Raw genomic sequence first — 23,603 nt, 5'->3', positions numbered from 1 at the left:
TAGTTTCCGATATAAGTCTTGTAAATAGTCAGTGACCAGAACTTACATAACCTATTTCCGTTTGATACTCTCAATCACCCTGGAAAAACTCTTAATTAAATATAGTAATAAAATTGCTTAAAAAGCAATCACAATAATAATGTTTAGAAACAATCTATTCAAGAACATAGAAATCCTGTGTGTTTTTAGAATTTTGCATACATTTAAATCAGTAGTTAAGTTGCAACTATCTCTCTCAACCTCTTTCCATTTAAATCAGTCTATCTGCCTGTCTATGTCTTACGTATGCCTATATATTTTTCTCTTTCTCCATTTCCCTGCCTCTCTCTCCCTCTCTCTCTCTCTCTCTCTCTCTCTCTCTCTCAGTGAATGATAAAAATAATTCATACTGACCCTGGCAAGCTGCAGGATTTTGCCATCTATCATACACATAATGTCCTGCAGCCTCCATGTATTCTCCTTCACAATAATGGCAAGTTGAAGATGTTCCTGTGCTACATCGATGAAGGTTGCAGTATGTAATTTTCTGGCATGCTGGAAAACCAAAATATGGGTAAATAAGAATGTGATCTGAACTTCACATATAACAAGAGCAGATAAAGCAAGAAACATTAAGTCAAACATGTTTTTATTCCCCTGGAAACAGTGCGTAACAAGCATGTTCTTATTCCCCTATAAAACTGTATGTAACAAGCATCTTCATATTCCTCTGGAAAACTGTGTAACAAGCATGTTCTTATTCCATTGTAAAACTGTGTAACAAGTATGTCATTATTCCTCTGGAAAACGTGTAACAAGCATGTTCTTATTCCTCTGGAAAACTGTGTAACAACCATGTTTTTACTCTTCTATAAAACTGTATGTAACAAGCATGATCTTATTCCTCTGGAAGACTGTGTAAGAAGCATTTTCTTATACCCTGGAAAACAGTGTGTAACAAGCATGTTCTTATTCCCCTGGAAACAATGTGTAACAAGCATGTTCTTATTCCCTTGGATAAGTGTGTAACAAGCATGTTCTTATTCCCCCTGTACAACAGTGTATAACAAGCATATTTTTTTATTCCCCTGCAAAACAGTGTGTAACACGCACGTTCTTCTTCCCATGGAAAACAGTGTGTAAGAAACATGTTCTTATACCATTGGATAACAGTGTGTAACAAGCATGTTCTTATTCCTCTGTAAAACTGTACGTAACAAGCATGATCTTATTCCTCTGGAAGACTGTGTAAGAAGCATTTTCTTATACACTGGAAAACAGTGTGTAACAAGCATGTTCTTATTCCCCTGGAAACAATGTGCAACAAGCATGTTCTTATTCCCTTGGATAAGTGTGTAACAAGCATGTTCTTATTCCCCCTGTACAACAGTGTATAACAAGCATATTTTTTTATTCCCCTGCAAAACAGTGTGTAACATGCACGTTCTTCTTCCCATGGAAAACAGTTTGTAAGAAACATGTTCTTATACCATTGGATAACAGTGTGTAACAAGCATGTTCTTATTCCTCTGGAAAACTGTGTAGCAAGCATGTTCTTATTCCCCTGGAAACAGTGTGTAAAAAGCATGTTATTATTCCCCTGGAAACTGTGTAACAAGCATGTTCTTATTCCTCTGGAAAAAAGTTTGTAAGAAACATGTTCTTATTCCTCTGTACAACTATGTGTAACAAGCAAGTTCTTATTCCTCTGGAAAACTATGTAAGAAGCATGTTTTTATTCCTTTGTACAACAGTATGTAACAAGCATGTTCTTATTCCTCTGGAAAAGTGTGCAACAAGCATGTTCTTATTCCACTGGAAACAGTGTGTAACAAGCATGTTCTAATTCCACTGGAAACAGTGTGTAACAAGCATGTTCTTATTCCCCTGTAAAACTGTATGTAAGAAGAATGTTCTTATTCCTCTGTACAACAGAGTGTAACAAACATGTTCTTATTCCTCTGTAAAACTGTGTGTAACAAGCATGTTCTTATTCCTCTGTAAAACAGTGTGTAACAAGCATGTTCTTATTCCTCTGTAAAACTGTGTGTAACAAGCATGTTCTTATTCCTCTGTAAAACTGTGTGTAACAGGCATGTTCTTATTCCCTTGGAAAACAGTGTGTAACAAGCATATTCTTATTCCTCTGTAAAACTGTGTGTAACAAGCATGTTCTTATTCCTCTGTAAAACTGTATGTAAAAAGAATGTTCCTATTCCCTTGGATAACAGTGTGTAACAGGCATGTTCTTATTCCCTTGGAAAACAGTGTGTAACAAGCATATTCTTATTCCTCTGGAAAACTGTACGTAAGAAGAATGTTCTTATTCCTCTGTAAAACTGTGTGTAACAAGCATGTTCTTATTCCCTTGGATAACAGTGTGTAACAAGCATATTCGTATTCCTCTGTAAAACTGTATGTAAGAAGAATGTTCTTATTCCTCTGTACAACAGAGTGTAACAAGCATGTTCTTATTCCTCTGGAAAACTGTGTGTAAGAAGCATGTTCTTATTCCCTTGTAAAACAGTGTGTAACAGGCATGTTCTTGGTCCCCTGCAAAACAGTGTGTAACAAGCATGTTCTTATTCCTCTGTAAAACTGTGTCTAACAAGCATGTTCTTATTCCCTTGGATAACAGTGTGTAACAAGCATGTTCTTATTCCTCTGTAAAACTGTATGTAAGAAGAATGTTCTTATTCCTCTGTAAAACAGAGTGTAACAAGCATGTTCTTATTCCTCTGGAAAACTGTGTGTAAGAAGCATGTTCTTATTCCCTTGGAAAACTGTGTAACAAGCATGTTCTTATTCCTCTGGAAAACTGTACGTAAGAAGAATGTTCTTACTCCTCTGTAAAACTGTGTATAACATTAGCATGTTCTTATTCCCTTGGATAACAGTGTGTAACAAGCATATTCTGATTCCTCTGTAAAACTGTATGTAAGAAGAATGTTCTTATTCCTCTGTACAACAGAGTGTAACAAGCATGTTCTTATTCCTCTGGAAAAAAAGTGTGTAAGAAGCATGTTCTTATTCCCCTGTAAAACAGTGTGTAACAGGCATGTTCTTATTCCTCTGTAAAACTGTAAGTAACAAGCATGTTCTTATTCCTCTGTAAAACAGTGTGTAACAAGCATGTTCTTATTCCTCTGTAAAACTGTAAGTAACAAGCATGTTCTTACTCCTCTGTAAAACAGTGTGTAACAAGCATGTTCTTATTCCCTTGGAAAACAGTGTGTAACAGGCACGTTCTTATTCCCTTGCAAAACAGTGTGTATCAAGCATGTTCTTATTCCTCTGTAAAACTGTAAGTAACAAGCATGTTCTTATTCCTCTGTAAAACAGTGTGTAACAAGCATGTTCTTATTCCCTTGGAAAACAGTGTGTAACAAGCATATTCTTATTCCTCTGTAAAACTGTATGTAAGAAGAATGTTCTTATTCCTCTGTACAACAGTGTGTAACAAGCATGTTCTTATTCCTTTGTAAAACTGTGTAACAAGCATGTTCTTATTCCTCTGTAAAACAGTGTGTAACAAGCATGTTCTTATTCCTCTGGAAAAGTGTGTAACAAGCATATTCTTATTCCTCTGTAAAACTGTGTGTAAGAAGCATGTTCTTAATCCTCTGTAAAACTGTGTGTAACAAGCATGTTCTAATTCCTCTGGAAAACTGTATAACAAGCATATTCTTATTGGAATGAATTGCTCACTGAACTTAGACACAAAGACACAGTGATCCCATTCAAGAGTGCTCTTAAAACTCATGTATTTCGACTGCAATAACAAACTTAAAGACCTAATAATGTTTCCTACCTTAAATATTTTCAGCATGTTTTTTATGTTTTCAAATTTCATGGTGTTTGTTTTATGTAATCATATCATTATATATGGTTTTTATGTTATAAGTGTTGTCTAATGTTGTAAAGTGCTTAGAGCTTCTAAAGATTAGGCGCTATACAAAGTCCTCATTATTATTATTATTATTATTCCTCTGTACAACAGTGTGTAACAAGCACGTTCTTGGTCCCCTGTAAAACAGTGTGTAACAAGCATGTTCTTATTCCTCTGTAAAACAGTATGTAACAAGCATGTTCCTATTCCTCTGTAAAACTGTATGTAACAAGCATGTTCTTATTCCCCTGTAAAACAGTGTGTAACAAGCATGTTCTTATTCCTCTGTAAAACTGTATGTAACAAGCATGTTCTTATTCCCTTGTAAAACAGTGTGTAACAAGCATGTTCTTATTCCTCTGTACTACTGTTTGTAACAAGCATGTTCTTATTCCCCTGTAAAACAGTGTGTAACAAGCATGTTCTTATTCCTCTGTAAAACTGTATGTAACAAGCATGTTCTTGGTCCCCTGTAAAACAGTGTGTAACAAGCATGTTCTTATTCCTCTGTAAAACAGTATGCAACAAGCATGTTCTTGGTCCCCTGTAAAACTGTATGTAACAAACATGTTCTTATTCCCCTGTAAAACAGTATGTAACAAGCATGTTCCTATTCCTCTGTAAAACTGTATGTAACAAGCATGTTCTTATTCCCCTGTAAAACAGTGTGTAACAAGCATGTTCTTATTCCTCTGTAAAACTGTATGTAACAAGCATGTTTTTGGTCCCCTGTAAAACAGTGTGTAACAAGCATGTTCTTATTCCTCTGCAAAACAGTATGTAACAAGCATGTTCCTATTCCTCTGTAAAACAGTATGTAACAAGCATGTTTTTATTCCCCTGTAAAACAGTGTGTAACAAGCATGTTTTTATTCCCCTGTAAAACTGTGTGTAAGAAGCATGTTTTTATTCCCCTGTAAAACAGTGTGTAACAAGCATGTTCTTGGTCCACTGTAAAACTGTGAAATGGGAAGGGTGGGGGCATAATTCAATAACATTTTGCTGGGAAATGATGAAAACTGACATAGGTTTTCATAATAAAAATCTCCATATTCATTTTATGTGAGCAAAAACAAAATTGCTACAGATGGGATAGGACATAGGTAAGACTGTATGCCCCCACCCCTCCAATATCATGGGGCATAAAAATCATAGAAGAATGCCAGATTAAGAGACATTTCTCTATTTTTACACTTTGTTAACAGTGTCTGGGAATTTTATCCTGTGTAAGTACTGTAATTGCATTAGTTTTTCATTAAAGCCAGCATTTTTCTCATATAAAACGTTTGTGATTTATTGATTGGCAATAAACATACTATCAACTATTATAACAGACATGTGTGAAATGCTCCGGCACCAAAGAAACCTTCATTACAAATTTATAGACTACTAGCTAGTTCTTGTTACATATAATTACTAACCTCTGCAGTAAGCTCCATTGGCATAAAATCCTTCTGCACATGAAGTACAGACATCTGGTGAGGTACATAAACCACCGCTGTTCTGTACAACAGTATCATTCCTGTACTTTACAAAGTAGTCACCATACCAAAGACTGCACGCATTTGGGTTTGTTTTCCCATCACAAATGGCTGAAAAGGAAGGGGTATATATCTGAATGTTTTTGCTAATGCCCCTGAACACTGAGAACATGGAGGTGTTAGGGTTATCATCCTAAAAGATTGTTTAAAAGAATACCTTAATACTGACCACACTAATGACTACTAAGTTGATTAATGTCAATTAAGTCAGGGCTTTCATAACTATATATCAATTTACTACCCGAGTTACTATAGTTTTGGCCTACACACCCAGTAGCTTGTAGCCCCCAGCCAATTTTAAGACAAAAAGCATCAAGGACACAAAAAATGCACAGAACTTACTCATTTCATACAATGATTTATAATTTCAAACTTGGCTGAGACCTAGTGGCCCCTAATATTGTTTCAAAACATAATGGATCTTCAATGGAATGTTCATATTTGCGAAGGCAAGTATATGTTGTTCACACAACAGAAGTGATGTAGTTCATAGTGTTCCATAAGATCCAGATAATTCTGTAAAGTTTAGTAATGTTCATATGTAAGGGCAGATTCACCCCCAACCCATTTTTCAATATTTTTTGGGGGAAATATTATAATTAGACCTTGCGGAAAATGTTGACAATCTTGCAGAAGCTATGTTACTTGAAAATAAAGGTAATTTATACATAAAAACAAATAACTTGATTGCAAAAAAAACTCTTTATTGAAAATATTCCCAACATGGTTATATAATGAGTATTCAGTCTTTAAACAGAACCACTATCCCCCCCTTCTGCAGCTTTTCTTAATGTCCAGCAGGGGGAGCATTCCCCTTAAATCATTGAAGTTCCCTCCATTACTTATTTTGTGGCCTGTATTTTGGACACCATTGTGCACGAGTTATTGAGCAAAAACAAAATTGTAAAAATTGTATTTTGTAAAATTGACTTTACAATAAATTTCAGATTAATGAAAAAGAAAAAACTAAGCAACACAAACCATATATGCAATTCTGTGTCCCAAAGTCAGTCCATCCAGAGCAGCATGCATATTGTGTATAAGAAATTGAGCTAAAAAAAAAGAAAAATAACTGTTATGAATGCAGTATTCCCTCACTTATGTTTATTAAAGCAATAAATTTTGAATGCCTTTTAGGTGAGATCACCTTATAAACTGTGGTACTGTAACCTTTTACACCTATTAAATGATAACATGGAGATCCATGATACTTGAAATCAAAGCACTTTTCTAAAGACAGAACTAGTTATTTCATTACAATGCAAGAGCAAGAAATATTTGTGTGATCATTTTCATCCTTTTCTTGTCACAACAAGAAACCTAAACATGCATGTTTTGTAGAATAGTCACATGATCAGTCACATGATCAATCATGCAGCATATACTGCTTATATCACACAAGATCATAAGCAGTGGCATGGGTTATATGTGCCCACATTTAGGCTTTGCAGAGTTCCTGCACATGGATTATGACCATAAATGAGGTAGCCATCCATCTCACACTATAAATGAGGTAGCCGTCCATCTCACACCATAAATGAGGTAGCCATCCATCTCACACAATAAATGAGGTAGCCATCCATCTCACACCATAATAGGACCATGAACAATCTGCTAGTTTACATTAGGATCGTCCATTTGCTTTGAAATGCCAAGAAGTTCACAGTGTCTCCTTGGCAACATCATACAGTGTACAACCCATAGTGTACCTCATACAATATACAACCCATACTGTACCACTATGTACAATGCATTATTGTATCGCATACAATGTACAATCCATACTGTATCATATACAATGTACAACCCATATGTACAATCCACTACTGTAGCACATACAATGTACAATCCATACTGTATCACATACAGTGTACAACCCATACTGTACCACATACAATGTACAACCCATATTGTATCACAATGTACAACCCATCACTGTATCACATACAATGTACAACTACTTACTGTATCACATGCAATGTACAATCACATACAATGTACAACCAGTTACTGTATCACATACAATGTACAACTACTTACTGTATCACATGCAATGTACAATCACATACAATGTACAACCAATTACTGTATCACATACAATGTACAACCCATACTGTATCACAATGTACCATCCATGCTGTATCACATACAATGTACAATCCATACTGTATCATTGTACAAAACCATCACTGTACTACATGCAATGTACAGCATATACTATATAATGTACAATGTACAACACATACAATGTATTCTCAACACTGCGAAAATGTTGCGAGTAAACAAAGATTTATTCCAACATTTAGCTCCACTGGTTAGAAAGGGACTCTAGCATGCACAAATCTGTGGTCATAAGCTCAACATATATATCTACACCATGTAAGTACTGCCATCAAATGTAGGTCATCCTGATATTTTTATTGCAATCAAGGCTATAATGTTAACAAAGGTACATCCAATTCTAAAGTTTCAGAATTTTAACATGAACAGTAACCTTTGACCTTTAAATACAAATTCTGGCACAGTCATTAAAGCATGAAATATGGGTCACAGTATGAAAGATAAAAGCTAATATCAAAGGGATAAAAAAAAAATAACAGAAAGTCCAGCAATTCTCAGGTTTCTCTGCCATGGTCTGTTTATTCTAATGGAAAAATAGTGCATTAAAAAAACTTGAATTTAACAAACCGACCCTGATTTTTATTTTTTTCCGGAATGAAACCATAATTAGTAAAATAATAAAATAAAATAGAGACAAACAGTCATACATATAATTATAATGTTATAAAGGATATACAATATATCAGTTTAAATTATACAATTTTATATAGTGCATTAGCATTAAGTCCATTAGGATACAGAGTAACTAACTTATGAATCCAATAAGTTTCTTTTATGAGTCTATTCATGTCACTATGCACAATATCCATTGGCATGAAAGAAAAATAAAGTAGAGAGTGATTATTGGTGTTAAAGTGTGTTGAAATATTAGAGGAAAACTGAGGATCTCTATAATTTTTTATATGAAAGCAATGATTATTCATTCTCTTAGAAACTTGTTGTAGTGTTTGTCCAACATATTGCATGCTACATTTTTTACAGGTTATTAAATAAATCACATCAGTTGATATGCAATTAGTGTCATCAAGTAGAGAAAATACCTCTTTTGTATTGGCACTACTGAAAGAAGTACTTTCTCTTATGTTTGCACATTGAGAGCACCGGTGTCTGTTACATTTAGATGACGAAAAGTGTATTTTTTTTATTTTCTGTCTGTTTAGTTCTAATTAAAAAATCTTGCAAATTCTTGGGACTTCTATAAGCAAGAATTGGTTTAATTTTGAAAAGTGATTTGACGCTGGTTTTATTGGATAAATTTAGGAGACTATAATATTTATTAATTATACAACCTATATTAGGCAATGAAGGATTACATTGTATTGTGAAAGGAATTACATCTCTCTATTTTACATTCTGCTGTGTTTAAAGCCTCATGTTGAGTAAGATTACGGGCTTTGATCAGCGCAGAATCAATTATATATGTTGGATAATTTCTATTTTGGAAATAAGTTCGTAATTTATTCTAAGAATTTTGTAGTTGATAATCATCTGAAATAATGCATCGGTATCTTTTGCCCTGGCTATATGGTATACCGTTTTTACATGACATGGGATGACATGAAGAATATTCTACATATTGGTGGATATTAGTTTCCTTGATATGAATATTTGTAGAGAAAGTGTTATCAATATTTTTTATTACATTTACATCTAAAAATGAAACATGCGTACTTGATGCAGTATAAGTAAATTTAATCGTCAGATGAAAATGATTTAGAAGATCAATAAATTTTTTCAGTTCTTCATTTGAATGGTTCCAGATCATAAATATGTCATATAAAAATCTCAACCAAACAGATGGATTAAACTTTTTGTTTTGAAGAAAATCTTTTTCTAATTTACCCATGAAAAGGGAAGCGTACGAAGGAGCCATAGGACTACCCATTGCTGTACTCATTATTTGTATGTAATTCATATTATTAAATTGAAAATAATTGCTTTCCAAGATAAGTTTTATTATTTTACAAATATCTTCACTAGATAGTGTGCTATTATTAGGACTGTTATCAATAAAATATTTACACGCTTCAATACCATCTGCATGCGGAATGTTGGTATATAGTGATGTTACATCTAATGATACAAGGATAGAGTTATCAAATAGCTGTGGAATAGACTTCAACTTTTTAATGATCAGTGGTATCTTTAATGTATGAAGGAAGTGATTTCATTGAAGGTTGTAAAACACTATCAATAAATTTGGATAGGTTTTCAGTATATGAATTATAACCTGATATAATGGGTCATCCTGGATAATTTAAAGGTAAATTATGGTCAGGATTTTTATGAGTTTTGGGTAAAATGTAGAATTGAGGTGTTAAGAGGGAAAGTATCAAATTCCTCATATAAGGAATTATTATTTTTAGCAATCTCATTAACGCATGTTGAAATTTTTGATTTAATTTCTATTGACGGGTTTTTGTTAATATGTTTGTAGTATTTTTCATTATTTAATTGACGTTCAACTTCTTTAACATAATCATCTTGATTGATAATAATAATAGTGTTTGATTTATCAGTCTTTTTAATAACTATACTGTCGTCATTCATTAGATTATATAAAGACTTAATTTCATCCTTAGAAATATTACTATGATATTGCTTTTTATGATTATCAGTTAATATCTCTTTTGTGACCGCGTCAATATAAAAATCTAAATATGAATCACATCCACTAGGTGGTGTAAAAGATGATTTAATTGTGTTAAAATAACCCATTTTTTTAGAATGAAAAGAAATTGATTTACTCTCTGAATTGTTGTATGCTTCATCATAAAAATTTCTTTTAATTTTAAGCGTCTAGAAAAATTAAAAATTTCTTCTGCTAATTTAATTCTATTGTGACATTTTGGTTTGGGACAAAACTTTAGCCCTTAGTCATTATCAGTTAATATTCTATGTGAGAGGTTTAAGACTGTTTCTTTACCTCTCTTAATTTGTTTTCTTCGCTTTGTTTCTTTTTTCTTTTTTTGCAAGATTTTTTAATTAGAACTAAACAGACAGAAAATTATATGTATGATTGTTTGTCTCTTTTTATTTTATTATTTTACTAATTCAAGTTTCATTACAGACTCATGTATCTTTTAGATCCTGTCATATATAATTGTTATGATGATGCATATCATTTATGATGTTACGTAATGACGTACATGTAATTGTTGTTTTAAAATAAATGACGTCATCAGTTACTTTCAAAACATTTCATGCCTGAAGAAGCATAAATTAAAGGCGAAACTAGTTGCACAGAATTTTCGGCGTTTGTGTTGTTTTTTGTCACAATACGGAATGAATCCAGACATATTTAGCTGTTTAGGTCTGGGTAAAAATAGCAATACTGTATCAGTATTAATTTTTCTTTGTCTGGAAACAGAAACATGTGCATGGTTTCCTAATAGGTACAGTCCAAAAATAGCTTAGTCCAGGTAACAGTATGTCACAAATAGCATACAATATGCCACAGGGTTGATTAGTTGTCTTTGTATGTTAATTAATGACTGGTTGTTGAGTGGAGATGAAAATACTTGACTGGTTTTACAGTATCATACATACCGATAGGAGTAACAGGTCGACCAACCCCAAAATCCACAGCTATGTGAATACCTCTCTGCTAGATACTGTGTGCTCGTACAGAAGTATCTGAAAGATACAAATTTTAAAATACAAAAGACTGCAACAGTTTTCCACTATCTCGGCTAAGTGATAGACTCATTTCTATGGATGGATATAGAACTGAGCGACATTCATTTCTGTGCATGGATATGAAGTCCAGCATAGAATCCAAACAGAAACTGACGGATATAAAGAGCTTTTGCAATGTACATGCTGATGTGATTCTAAGCATTTTGGTGCCATTTCTCATCCCATAACAAATGCAAATGACTTTTTTCCCTCACATTTCTGATTAAAAATCACACTACCACATGTAAAATATGAAGAAAGAAAAAAACTATTTGCTTGACAAGAATATCTAATAGTAAGAACTGTATCTTGAAATCTCTCTGAAACTATGACATTCATTTAAATTCTTGTATTATTAGTAGATGGAACAAATTACTATTTAAATGTACTACATAATTTCATTCACACAGTCCATTATTGTAGAGATATCCATATACTTGTATGTAAGATATTTACAATATTTCATTCTTAACAATGCTGGACACAGTCCATTGTTGTAGATGTATCTGTAAATTTGTACGTAAGATATTTACGATATTTCATGTTTAAAATACTTTTATTTTATATCAATACTTTGATATGGATGAATCGACTATGTTTTCGGAAATAAAGAATTATTTTCTTATCTTCTTATCTTATCAGGGAAAGTGTATATTTATGAACAGTATTATAATAAATACACTGAGTTCGATTCCACCCAAAAGGGTCTCACTCTTCTGCCATATGGCACAAGGGCTCGTATCCTTGCTTACAGTTTACCTGACAAACATGCACTCTACAGTAACTAGTAGTTATTGTATAGTACGTGTATGACAAGTAAGTTGTAAGCAACGATTCAAGACCCTGTGCTTTATGGATAGAAATTGAAGGATGTCTTCGCACAGGAGAAAATAAATAAAGACATGCGTCACGATGAAAGAGAAGAAGGTTTTTTGAGGGATGTAAACACAAAATAATTTCTGTGCCACTCAAAATGGAATATCATCGAGCCTGAATCAGTAGGAGAAATTGGTTCAGTTCATGCCCGTCATGGATCAATAGGTACCGTACAACTTTTCATATACACACCAGTGTACATTTTATACTTACCGGTATGTTTGGCGGCTGTGGAGCTACCGTCGGTTGAAAGATGATATGTACATTATATTTCCGGAGTAAATCCTATGTTTGGTGACTTGTGAACCCACATGGAATAGCACAGGCCTCTGTCCCGTTGGCATTTTGAATTTCGCGCTAGGCCAAGGTATGACTCTTACCAATTACCGGTATGTATCTAAAGTATACGCAGTTTTGTTCCGGAAGGATTTGCATGCAGCAACATTGCACATTTTAATGAACATTAGACCGACATATTGTCCATCAGTATCAACACAGATTTGGCAGGTTGATTTGTCGGACTAGGTAGCTACTTACCAGCACAGGGGCTCGTTACAAAGAAAATCAAGATTGGGGTTCTAACCTGTAATAATATAACAACCCCAATCTTGATTTTCTTTGTAACGAACCCCTGTGCTTACCAGTAGGCAAACTTAAACGATATTTCCTCGAGTCACACTATAAACAAACCTACACCTACATGAAATCGATAGAAAAAAAGTATTGTTTGAGAAATTACGAGTATTATATTCGTTATGTCTTTAATCCACTGTCAGATGAGACGATACTACAGCATTGATGAAATCTGATCTACTCTCCAACATTAATGTCCAAATAGCAATAACGTGGTGGGAAGGGTCAGAGGAAACTCGAACTAAGGGACCATCAGAATGAGCTTGGGGCAATACTATAGTCTATAATAGAAAATAATCCAGACTGTTTCAGTCTCGGTGATCAATATTCAGTTAGGCCTGGTTTCATTAAGACTGACAATACCAAAACAAATTTACAAACTGTGTCTAAAAATAGGAATTCAGAAATTCGTACCTAGTCCCAAGTAAACAAGAACCACCATTCAGAAATGAATAAAACATATCACTGTTCAATATACCATAACTAGATGCCCATTTTCTATGTAAATACAGAGAATAAATTACAAATTGGTGCACGTTTTTATTGTGAAGCAGATAGTTAATGATCATTAATGTCGGTATAGAACAGTATTTTGTATAGATAATGAGTTTGTCTAAGCATGCAAAGAAACTGACACATTTTGTTGTGTGTTCAAAATGTGCACACAATTTTTTTTTCTTTTTCTAGGCATCTGGTCCAATTTATAGAGTAAGTGTTCCCCTGTAGACCAAGTCCATTTTTAATTATGACACAGTCAACCAATGAACGCTATGTCATTAGCGCAAAATCTGTTCACAATAATATTGGAGTTAATATTGTAGTGTCTAACTCCAAATTGAAGGTAACAACTGAACCCTTTCATGCGTAAAAAGGTGTTACCCTTTATGCCACTGTATACATGGACAACAAGCTAATTGCATTTTCCGAGTACATGTGATTATATATATATATATATATATATATATATATATATATATATATATATATATATATATATATATATATATATATGTATGTATGTATATGGTCGACGTTATAGACACCACCACCAGCCTTCTGAATAAGCTACTGCCTCTATGAAATTGCGACCCATTTAAGAGGATAGCAAAAAAGACTGCTGGTAACTTAGCTTGTCTCTTTATGTTAGCCACAATAACCTCGACCGTTCACCTTTTGACCTTCAATAGTGTGTGACCTACGTTAAAATTCTCAACAAAAGACTGCGTTCAAATTTTTTCATTGTAATACAGGCTTCCTCTCGTGTAACAGCATCCATTTTGCATCATACTTTTAAAAAAGAAAGAAAAAAAGAGCATGATATCAAATGAAGAAACAAAATTATAAATATCTTACCCACTCCAGGCCTGAACGGCTTCTAGACACAGAATCGCCATAAAAAACAAACCAAGTGTCCGGCTGGGAGTCATCTTAGTGGATTTCCTCAGACTTCTTGCCTGCAATAGGCAATTGTTACCTAAATATTCATATGTTGCTGTATCCATCTACATACATACATACATACATACATACATACGCGAAACGTGGTAGCTCTGTTGGTAGACATGTGCGTAGCTCCAGCAGCAGAGGGGGGGAACAGACCGAAACTATTTTCACAATAAACCCTTTCACGGAAACTTTTCCCGATAGAGGGCTTATTTCGACAAATAAACCCTTCTATTCAGAATACAGGACAAAAAAAAATGTCCTTGAGAAATGCTTCGCATTTCCGCTGGCGCGCGAGTTACTTCAATAAATCCGACTCGTATCTGATAATTTCCACGGTGAGGTATCATTGAAAATCAGGTGTAGTTTGCGCCCCCTCTGCTGCTCTACGAAATGAGTTTCCGAGCGCGTTAACGCGCCAAGAAAACATTTTTATGTTAACCATACAGTGTATCAAGTCCGATACGGTATCTTGTTCTGGGATCGTGTAAATTTATTGTCACAAATCCATGCTGGTTTCTTCGAGCGTGACTAAAGAAATTCTTAAACTTATTAATATCCATATCGCCGCTACACCATGTCTGATGAATATTTCTCAGCGTGTGAACATCAACTCCATTAAACACAGCAAGAAGATTACAGTTATCCCTGATTACTTTTGGAATTTGTGTGTAACGCTGAGTAACATAAATCACATCGGTGTTTTTATGACGACCTCGTGAAAATATTCTTGCAGGATTTTTTTGCTTGTCCAGCATCACATCATCGTACACTACTAGGTTATTTATTCCCCCGTCGAGGTCTTCCACGGACGGAGCTTCTTCAATATCAGTTATAAATTCAACAACATCCTCGTCGCTCAGCGTTTTTGCACTCTCATTAAAATCTTTTATAACATTATAGCATCGCTGATCGTCTACAGATGGTGCTACCAAATACAGCTTATCCCATTTCATCCACTTCATTATCATGTTCAGTAGCAGTTGCGTTTTACCTGATCCTGACGGTCCTATGATGATCATTCTGATAGAATTTGGTAGCACGGAATTATGCTTGACTGGTTCTTTCCTTCGCGTCGCAGAAAAATCAGTGATCTCCATTTGTATATAAGGAATAATAATTATGGATCTATATTGTGTGAAGTGTCGGGCACGAACCCCTACGAATGATCTAACAACGGTTACAACAAAAAATAACAGACTAGCAACTTCAGGTACGTGTACGCGATGTGGCACAAAAAAATTTAGATTTCAAAAAAAAAGCCTGACAAAGTCAGCGGAGGTGACATTGCAGCCGCCCTCGGACGACTTCCAGGTACCCCTTGGGCTAAATATCCCGGAGAAAAACATCTCCCAGGATACAATTACTGCGGTCCGGGAACACGACTAGATATCAGGCTTGACAGCAACGATCAGCCCAAACCCGGCGAGTATCCGATAAACGCTATTGACGCAGCGTGTCACATACATGATATTGCTTATCGAAGTAAAGATCTACAAGACAGGCATATCGCGGATGTGAAATTAATTCATGCACTAAGCGCCATAAAAAATAAATCATTTAGGGAGTCACTCGCTAATTGGTTAGTAAGATCAGCGATGAAATCTAAATTAGTAATCGGGGCTGGATAATTAATAACGATGCAGACAAGTCCAAGGACTTCCAACGCTAGTGTTTCCATGCAAGCGATTTATTATTCCCCAATCGGATACTGGAGAGGTAACTCAGCAATTAATAAACTCGCCAACGCGGCATCAGTAACACGCGAGGTTGCCAAAAAATGGCTGTCAAAACAAGCAATATGGCAAATCTACTTACCACCACCTCGACAAATCAACTTTGCACATTTTGATGTTAGTACCCCCAATGAAGTTCATCAGGCTGACATACTATTCCTGCCTCATGATACTGTCCGCAGAAAAATATACAAATACGCGCTAACAGTAGTTGATGTTGCTAGTAGATACAAAGAAGCAGAACCGTTAGCGACTAAAACAGCGTCCGAAGTCGCCTCTGCGTTTTCGCGAATTTATCAGCGAGGACCTCTAAACTGGCCACGATTATTACAAGTTGATCCTGGTAAAGAATTTCAGGGCGCGGTGTCATCACTGACAAAGCAGCATAACGTTACCATACGACGAGGACATACTGAAATTCATCGGGATCAGGCAATTGTTGAGCGATTTAATAGAACACTCGCTGAGAGATTATTCGGATACCAGTACGCGAGGGAATTCATTTACGATACACGATCTCGTGAATGGGTTGCAAGACTGCCAAACGTGATCCACGCACTGAATAATGAAATTACCAGAACAACAAACATGAGACCTGTAAATGCAATCACAAAAAAATATATACCCCGCGTCAGTGAACGTGTTTCAACGCAGCCAACGACGCTAGCGTCCCCGTTGCTGGGTAATGTCACCGTTAGGTATTTATACGAACCCGGCGAACTCGAAGGAGGAAAAAAAAGAGCAACCGATCCCACATGGAGTGTTACCACGCACAAGATATCTAGCATAACCAGATCAACTGGGAGAAACGCAATCTACAGATTAGATTCAACTGCTCCTCAGCGTGGGTTCACACGCGAGCAACTTCAGGTGATCCCCGCGGATACACAATTACCACCTCGATCACTTAAATAACTGCAGCAGCACCTCTGCGTCGATTACACTCAAGACAGGTCAACATCACATTTTCACGCGTATGACCGCGATTACTATCTATTCTATCTACGGTAAATTGCCTTGGATTATTTTTCGAATACTGCCACAGCAATAAACAATTACAACTCGCGCAGTGATTATTCTGCTGTTGTTGTAATTGTATAATAAATGTTTCGTCGAGATCAAACTCGTTGCCATTTTTTTTGTCGCTCTGTTTGTAACCGGCTAATTTCTTTCTTATTGTATCATCAGCGATTGATCTGTTGATGCTGTCGTTGATAACATCATCTAATACAATTCTTCGTAACTGACCTATCCTTCTTACTCTTGACACGGCTAAATAAACTAAATTTGACCACTCGATGCGATCATCAACAATCCAAACTGTTGTATCTGAAATAGTTAGTCCCTGCGAACTGTGGATGGTCATAGCGTATCCTAGCGTCCACGGGGATTTGCTCATTTTCAGTGCCTGTTCAACAGCATCAATATCAACTGTGACAATATCATTTAATACTAAATTCTGTTTTTCCGATCTCCCAGGTATATCAACGTCGGTATTCTGCAATCGCGTATCAGCTGGTCTATAACACAACGGCACTGGCAACATGGGAAATTTCTTCTGATGTAACTGAAATAACCGCTGCTGAAGTGTGTCCCTGACTATCTTTCTACTTGCCACAATTAAATCACCTGGTTTCCACGTTTCCCAAAAGTCGCTCAGCGAAGTCTCTGGAATTATTTCACGCATTATCTCACACTGGACTTTATTGGTTTGTAGCCTGATCAACGCCTTAAACTCTTTCAGCGTTTCATCGAGTGATCTAACATCGTTAGTTATTTCCTCATAATAATCTACAAAAGTTTTCAGCCACGTGTGTGGAGATTCACCTGTAAATGGCGGTGGTTGACCATGATCGCCGCACATAACAACTGCGGTATTTTTCTTTAGCAACCAATCCAGAAACTGTTTTAATGTATCCAACGGCACAGTGTCTATCTCATCCCAGATTATTATTCCAGGGATATATTTCGTACCCATTCGTTCAGGTGTCCACGTGCCGCCGCTGTATTTGAAAAAACTGTGATACGTGCACGCGTTAACTTTCCGTTGTCTCATCTCCCTGGCAAGTCTGTGTGTGGGAGTCAGCACAATCATGTCAGAACCGCGAAATAATTCAATCGCCCGAGTTGTCTTACCGGAACCACCAGCCCCGTTGAGATAAACTGTTCTATGTCTCACAACAGGATCGTGCACCGGCGGCAGCGAAGTTGTCGTAGAAATTGAAAATTTCCCAGATATTTCTGCGCCGCGATATTCATCCTCGATTTCAACATCAGCCGATTCACAATATCCATGCAACATTTCATTTTTTATTCTCCATGAACCCCACGATGGATCATTCGGTATAACCTTATTCAACGCCGCTAAGTGTTTTTTATCGATATAGAATGAATCCGTTGCAACTCTCACTGCGTCAACGGGAAACCTATTAATCATCGACAATAGGTTTATTGATACATAAGCTAGCATCGAAGATCTCAAATGTGTGTACTGAGATGATTCTCCGTCGATATAACTAAAAACAGTTCCTAATTTTTCCCCGTTTGACAGAAACACATCTTCGCGGGTACAAAACGTATTATTCGTGGCGGCATCAGCGACAATAAGATCCAATTCGGCCTCGTCCATGATTAATCGACTATGATGTAGTTTATGATCATACGCTCCACCTTGAGTAAATTTTCCTATTATTCTTCGTCCTAGATCTTTTGCGGCGCTTTCATCAGTTTGGGAAATTTTAGGAGTTCTTTCGATGATAGTGTCGATAAAAGATTCTGGATACTCCTGGAAATTATTAGTTTCTTCGATGACTTGCGGAGTTGGCAACCAAACTTCGGTTTGACGACAATAACATATAATCGCTTCACTGACCGTCAGCGACAGCAGTATTCGACTGTCAAGCATGTATCGCAATAACACTATTGGGGCCCATCGCTTCTCAACGAAATGTTTACCAAACCAAGCATAACACACAGGATGTAAACCCGTAGCGAATTTAAACGACGACACACAAGCAACCCCGGTCAGGTCAAAATCAGGTAATGGTCCGTTCACGGATACTCTTGTCATCGAGCTTGTAGGATGACCAAACCGCGCAAAATACTCACTGCATTCTCCACGCCCAAGAAAACTTCCTGGATAACACGCCGTCATATCCACGGATATCATATCGCGGTGATCATACTGGGTATTCCACAAACCACCGTGCCCGTATTCGATACAGCTCTGTTGAATATCCTCGAGAAAGCTCTTCGGGGTTGGTCTCCATGAATTTCGTTCTCGGGCTATATGCGTGACAACACCCGGGACAGTAAAACACTGCGTCAGTAACGTATCAGTGTTCGTCGCATGATATTTTTCTGCGAGTTTTTTCATTTCGTGATGTAATGCCGCCGTTCTGTATACCTCCCCGTTGGGTTTCACAAACTGATCAAACTCTCCCTCGAGGTCACTTCGGAATAACCACACCGACACTGGATCGGTTTTACTTATCTGATAAATAAAATCAAACATGGAAACTCTTCGAGTTTCAATGCTGGCATTTCCGCTCGTGGAACCACTAGCATTTTCCAATTCCGGATAATACTTTACAACACGGTCTCGAGGAAATATCCTAACCGAGTCAGTCCAGGCGTGACTGTTATGATCGATAATAGTTATTGGTGCTCCACGGGAATCATATTTACTCTTGTACAATACCTCACCGGTCAACGATGAAACCGTTATAGGAAATTTTAGTAATCGTTCGAGCTCGGCAACATCATTTATTGACGCTCCTTCATCCACTACTTTTGCCGCCCACGCTGCTATTTTAGTCTGTCTTAGCGGTGTTAGGCCGTTTCCTCGCGCGGCATTTTTAAAATGTTCCATTACTCGCTCGGCTACACAATTCAACCCTGTGGATTTTATCAATGACTCTGACATCTTCATCGGGGCGAGTTTATCAACGCGTGGTTTCTTCATCGGATAAATTCCATAAATGACTGCGGTCACAGGATACGCTCTGGCATAATACGGTGTATCAATCCCAACAAGTACTCCCGGGTTTGAGTCTTTGGTTACGACGACGGTTTTTCCCCGTCGGGCATCAAGAATAGGGTCTAGTTTGTCTCTGATAATCCATGTTGTTTCACCTGTTTCCGTGTCGTCGACGCCAACGATAAATTTTATCTGAATGAAATATTTTTTATCATCGAGATACCCAATTATGTTCGACGCGATTGTATCGTTGATGGTACCATCAATGATGGCATTTTCAGAAATGATTTTATACGAAGACCACACATGTGCGGCACCATCACGACGAAACTCTTCTTTGGCGTTCTTGATAACACCAATTACGAGTGTGAGTTCTCGTCGTCGTCGATCAAAAGTTAACCGGTCAAGATCGAATCGACCTCGGGGAAATTGGAGATTTCCAGGTTTTATTCTGGATAGTCTTTCAAAACTCATTATTATAATTAAGACAAGTATTTAAATAGACAAATATATTATATGCACCAATGCAAGTGGATTAAACTAAATTCATCAGCGCCGTGTAGCAAACCATGCAGACACGAATACTGTGGACAACATGCTCAGCAGGTCCGCCGTGGAAGTCTAGGACCGATACCGTGTATCAGATGCGGCATTGGAACACGGGGAAAAACGCAATTATGTTCATCATGTGGTGGGAAACGCTATCGAGAACTGAAACGTTATTATGATAAAAAAAACTGTGATAACTCTCTGAGTTTCTCCGAGCGTGATTATATAAATAAGTTTTCAGACAAATTATGAATTAGACAATGATTTTGCTTATAATATAATGAATCAAGAATTCGTCCCCGAACAAGAATTTGTTCCCGAACAAGAATTTGTTGCACATCCAACTATTAAAAATTATGAAGCAAACCGCGACGGAGTAGTACGACACTGCAGACTGAAGAAACCAGTTGGTTTTGTAAGTAATACTGGTTATCGTCGATTTACTGCTCGAGGAAAGAACTATTCATGTCACCGTTTCGTCTATGAATGTTTCCATGGACTGATCAAGACCGGGTTTGTCATTGATCACATTAACGGTAACCCCCTTGATAACTCTATAAACAATCTTCGCGTGGTCACTCAGAGCAAGAACTGCTTACTGGGTAACACAGGGCGTTGTAAAACAGTTGCAAGAAGAGCTATCAAATCCATAAACGCAACCGGTGAAGAAATTGTATTCCAGTCAATAAACGCCGCCAGTAGGTATTTCGATATTTTTCCACCTGCTGTACAGTATGTCGCAGATGGGATCCGCAAAACAGCATTTTCAAAGAAGCTCAAACAGAAGATCACATTTAGTTATGTACCTCTTATCGTTGACACAAACGACGATAACTCCTCCACGAGTGTGTAACGCTCTGCAGAGTTGTCGTCGTCAGAGGATTTGCTCCCCTGAGAAAGCCACCTTGATAAAATATTTTATCGAGTTCATAACATGTAATCATTTATTTACCGTAGAATATATATTTTTTTACAAACAATATCCTCGTTTTACTGAATATATCCGACTGTTTTGCTCTTCTGTGCTTGTTATATGACCGCGCTCAAGAAAACATACAATTAAAATATTTTAAACAAGTCCCGCCCACTGCTAGAGCGAATTTGGAACTCGCAAGTAACAGTTGGGTTATATACGAAATCGCTCCCTAAGACCTTTGGGTCGATCGAAAGTCAGCACGCGCAAGCAAAACCATAAATTTAATCCGCCAATGGCGGGTGTCTTTTGTGCACCATCCAATGGTCGATTCAATGGATGGTTTTGCTCTGCTGCTGACCGTAGAAAATGACCCCCCTGCATGTTTGTGTCGTCTTAGGATAAGTTAGGATAAGTTAGGATAAGATTACATGTTCATTGTGCCTTTGCCTGCTATGACACTCGAATCAGAGGTAAAGGTTGTTTGTGTTGTCAAATAAATGTTTGCCGGGCTTGCTAGAAAACTCGATCCTAGAAGCCAGGATGTCTCGTTTTGTTTTTTGGCGATGCTAGTATTTTTCATGCATTTAAAAATATGAAAATATATAATAATATGAATCACGAAAATATAAATACCATACTTGTTGAAATTAAAGAATTACAACAGCGAGGTTTTAATATTTTACTAGACACTGAAACAATTATGTCAGATTTTGAATCCTTGAATGAGCTATCACGGCAGGGAAAGAACAATCTCTCTGCGAGATATAGGTTCATTAAGGGTTTGCAAGATCGCATTTACAGATCACTTGCCACGATAACTGAAAATCAGGTATCTGAATTTATTCCACTGTGCCGTGCAGTTGAGAAGATTCGTCTTGTATTGTCAAGCGAGTATGAGACTCGAAAATTAATTAGCACCAGGGTGAGGCAGTTAAAAGGTTATATAAAGGACACGGAAATGCCTGAAAATACTAGTATTTGTGACTACGAGGCCGACAAGGAAGTATAAATACAGCCGCGTGTGACTCACAGCACAAAGTGAAAGTAGAACCTGAGCTAGCGTGGAAACTCAAAGCGGAAGCGAAAATGCAGAGCATTTCACAAGCACATTTCCACGGTAAAAAAAAAGTGTATTATTTTTTTTGCCCGAGCGTGGAAACTCTTCGAGTTTTACATGAGAAATGCTTTGCATTTCCAGAGAAGTCCTTAGACTTCCAGGATTTGCTTAAGCGTTTCAACATCAATACAACAATGAGAATAGTTCATAATCTGTTCTCGTTGACACCAAACTGTGATTGTATTATTTTGCTGTAGCTCTGTTAATTGTGACGACGTTAACAAGAAGTCTTCGTCGCCGTACACGTCAACGATTATTTTAACGGGGAAATACTGTTCTGGGGGCTGACTCTTTGAGTTTCCAAATGCGGTTTTTATTGCCTCGTGAAGAATTTGCTTATCATGAATATGAACTCGTGCGTGAATGTATTCACACATTATACACAACCGTTTTTTTAAATGCGCGCCTGCGTGCTAAGCACTCGCATGAGAAGTCCTTTGGACGAGAAATGCAAAGCATTTCCAGAGAAACTCTTCCAGAAATGCTTTGCATTTCCAACGATGCCGGTTTTGATGGGGTATTTGCACGCGATGACGAAAGTGGACCACTGCAGAAAAAAACTATTATTATGGATCCGTTGACTTGTCCTTGTCCTCGAAGAGTTTCAGGACTTCACCAGTAAGTTCACGGAGACAGTCTCGCCACGCAGGTCCAACAACCCCCCCCGTTGGTCGGTGAGTTTAAAATTTATCGTTGACAACCACGGATTATTACACCGCAGATAGACCACATTGATTGGTTCTTGCACAATCAGAAAACCAGGAGGGTCTCTTGGTGTAAACGTATACAGGATAAACCCCTGTTGGGCCGTCGTTGTGTCTGCGCTGTAGCTACCGTCAATGACGTCACATACAAGATTGACCGCAATAACATCTGTGATATTTACGATCCCGGGTGAGATGTGTCTGCCATCGGATGCTGTACTGTTGTCGTGCCTGAGAATAGTCGGCTGCGGTTTTGTTCGCGCGTACGCGTCAGTGATATCCTTGTAGGATTCCGCGATAAGATCAGAGACTGATTTTCTTAGTGTGTGTACGTTATATCCAGGAAGTTTAAAATCTGAAATATCCTTCACGGGAATACCAAATAGGGTTGCAAAATTCGATCTTTTTCGGTTTCCATAATCGCCCTTGAGATCCAGTAGAT

General features: G+C 37.0%; 1 protein-coding gene across 1 annotated transcript in view; it reads right to left on the bottom strand.

The window, feature by feature from the left end:
• The window catches only part of LOC149790372 (uncharacterized), a 273,840-nt gene that overhangs the window by 244,101 nt on the left and 6,136 nt on the right, over positions 1-23,603 (bottom strand). The window contains exons 2-3 of the mRNA XM_089973208.1: positions 5,290-5,460; positions 394-534 (exon numbers count right to left, since the gene is read on the bottom strand). Coding sequence (XP_089829334.1) covers positions 394-534; positions 5,290-5,460 — 312 coding nt within the window. The remainder of the gene's footprint in view (positions 1-393; positions 535-5,289; positions 5,461-23,603) is intronic.

The sequence above is a fragment of the Sinohyriopsis cumingii genome, chromosome 10 (genome assembly GCF_028554795.1).
Source record: "Sinohyriopsis cumingii isolate HCF-2022 chromosome 10, ASM2855479v2, whole genome shotgun sequence".
Classification (NCBI taxonomy): domain Eukaryota; kingdom Metazoa; phylum Mollusca; class Bivalvia; order Unionida; family Unionidae; genus Sinohyriopsis; species Sinohyriopsis cumingii.
The sequence above is the reverse complement of the archived record's forward strand: the minus strand, read 5'-3'. Positions and strand labels throughout refer to the sequence as shown.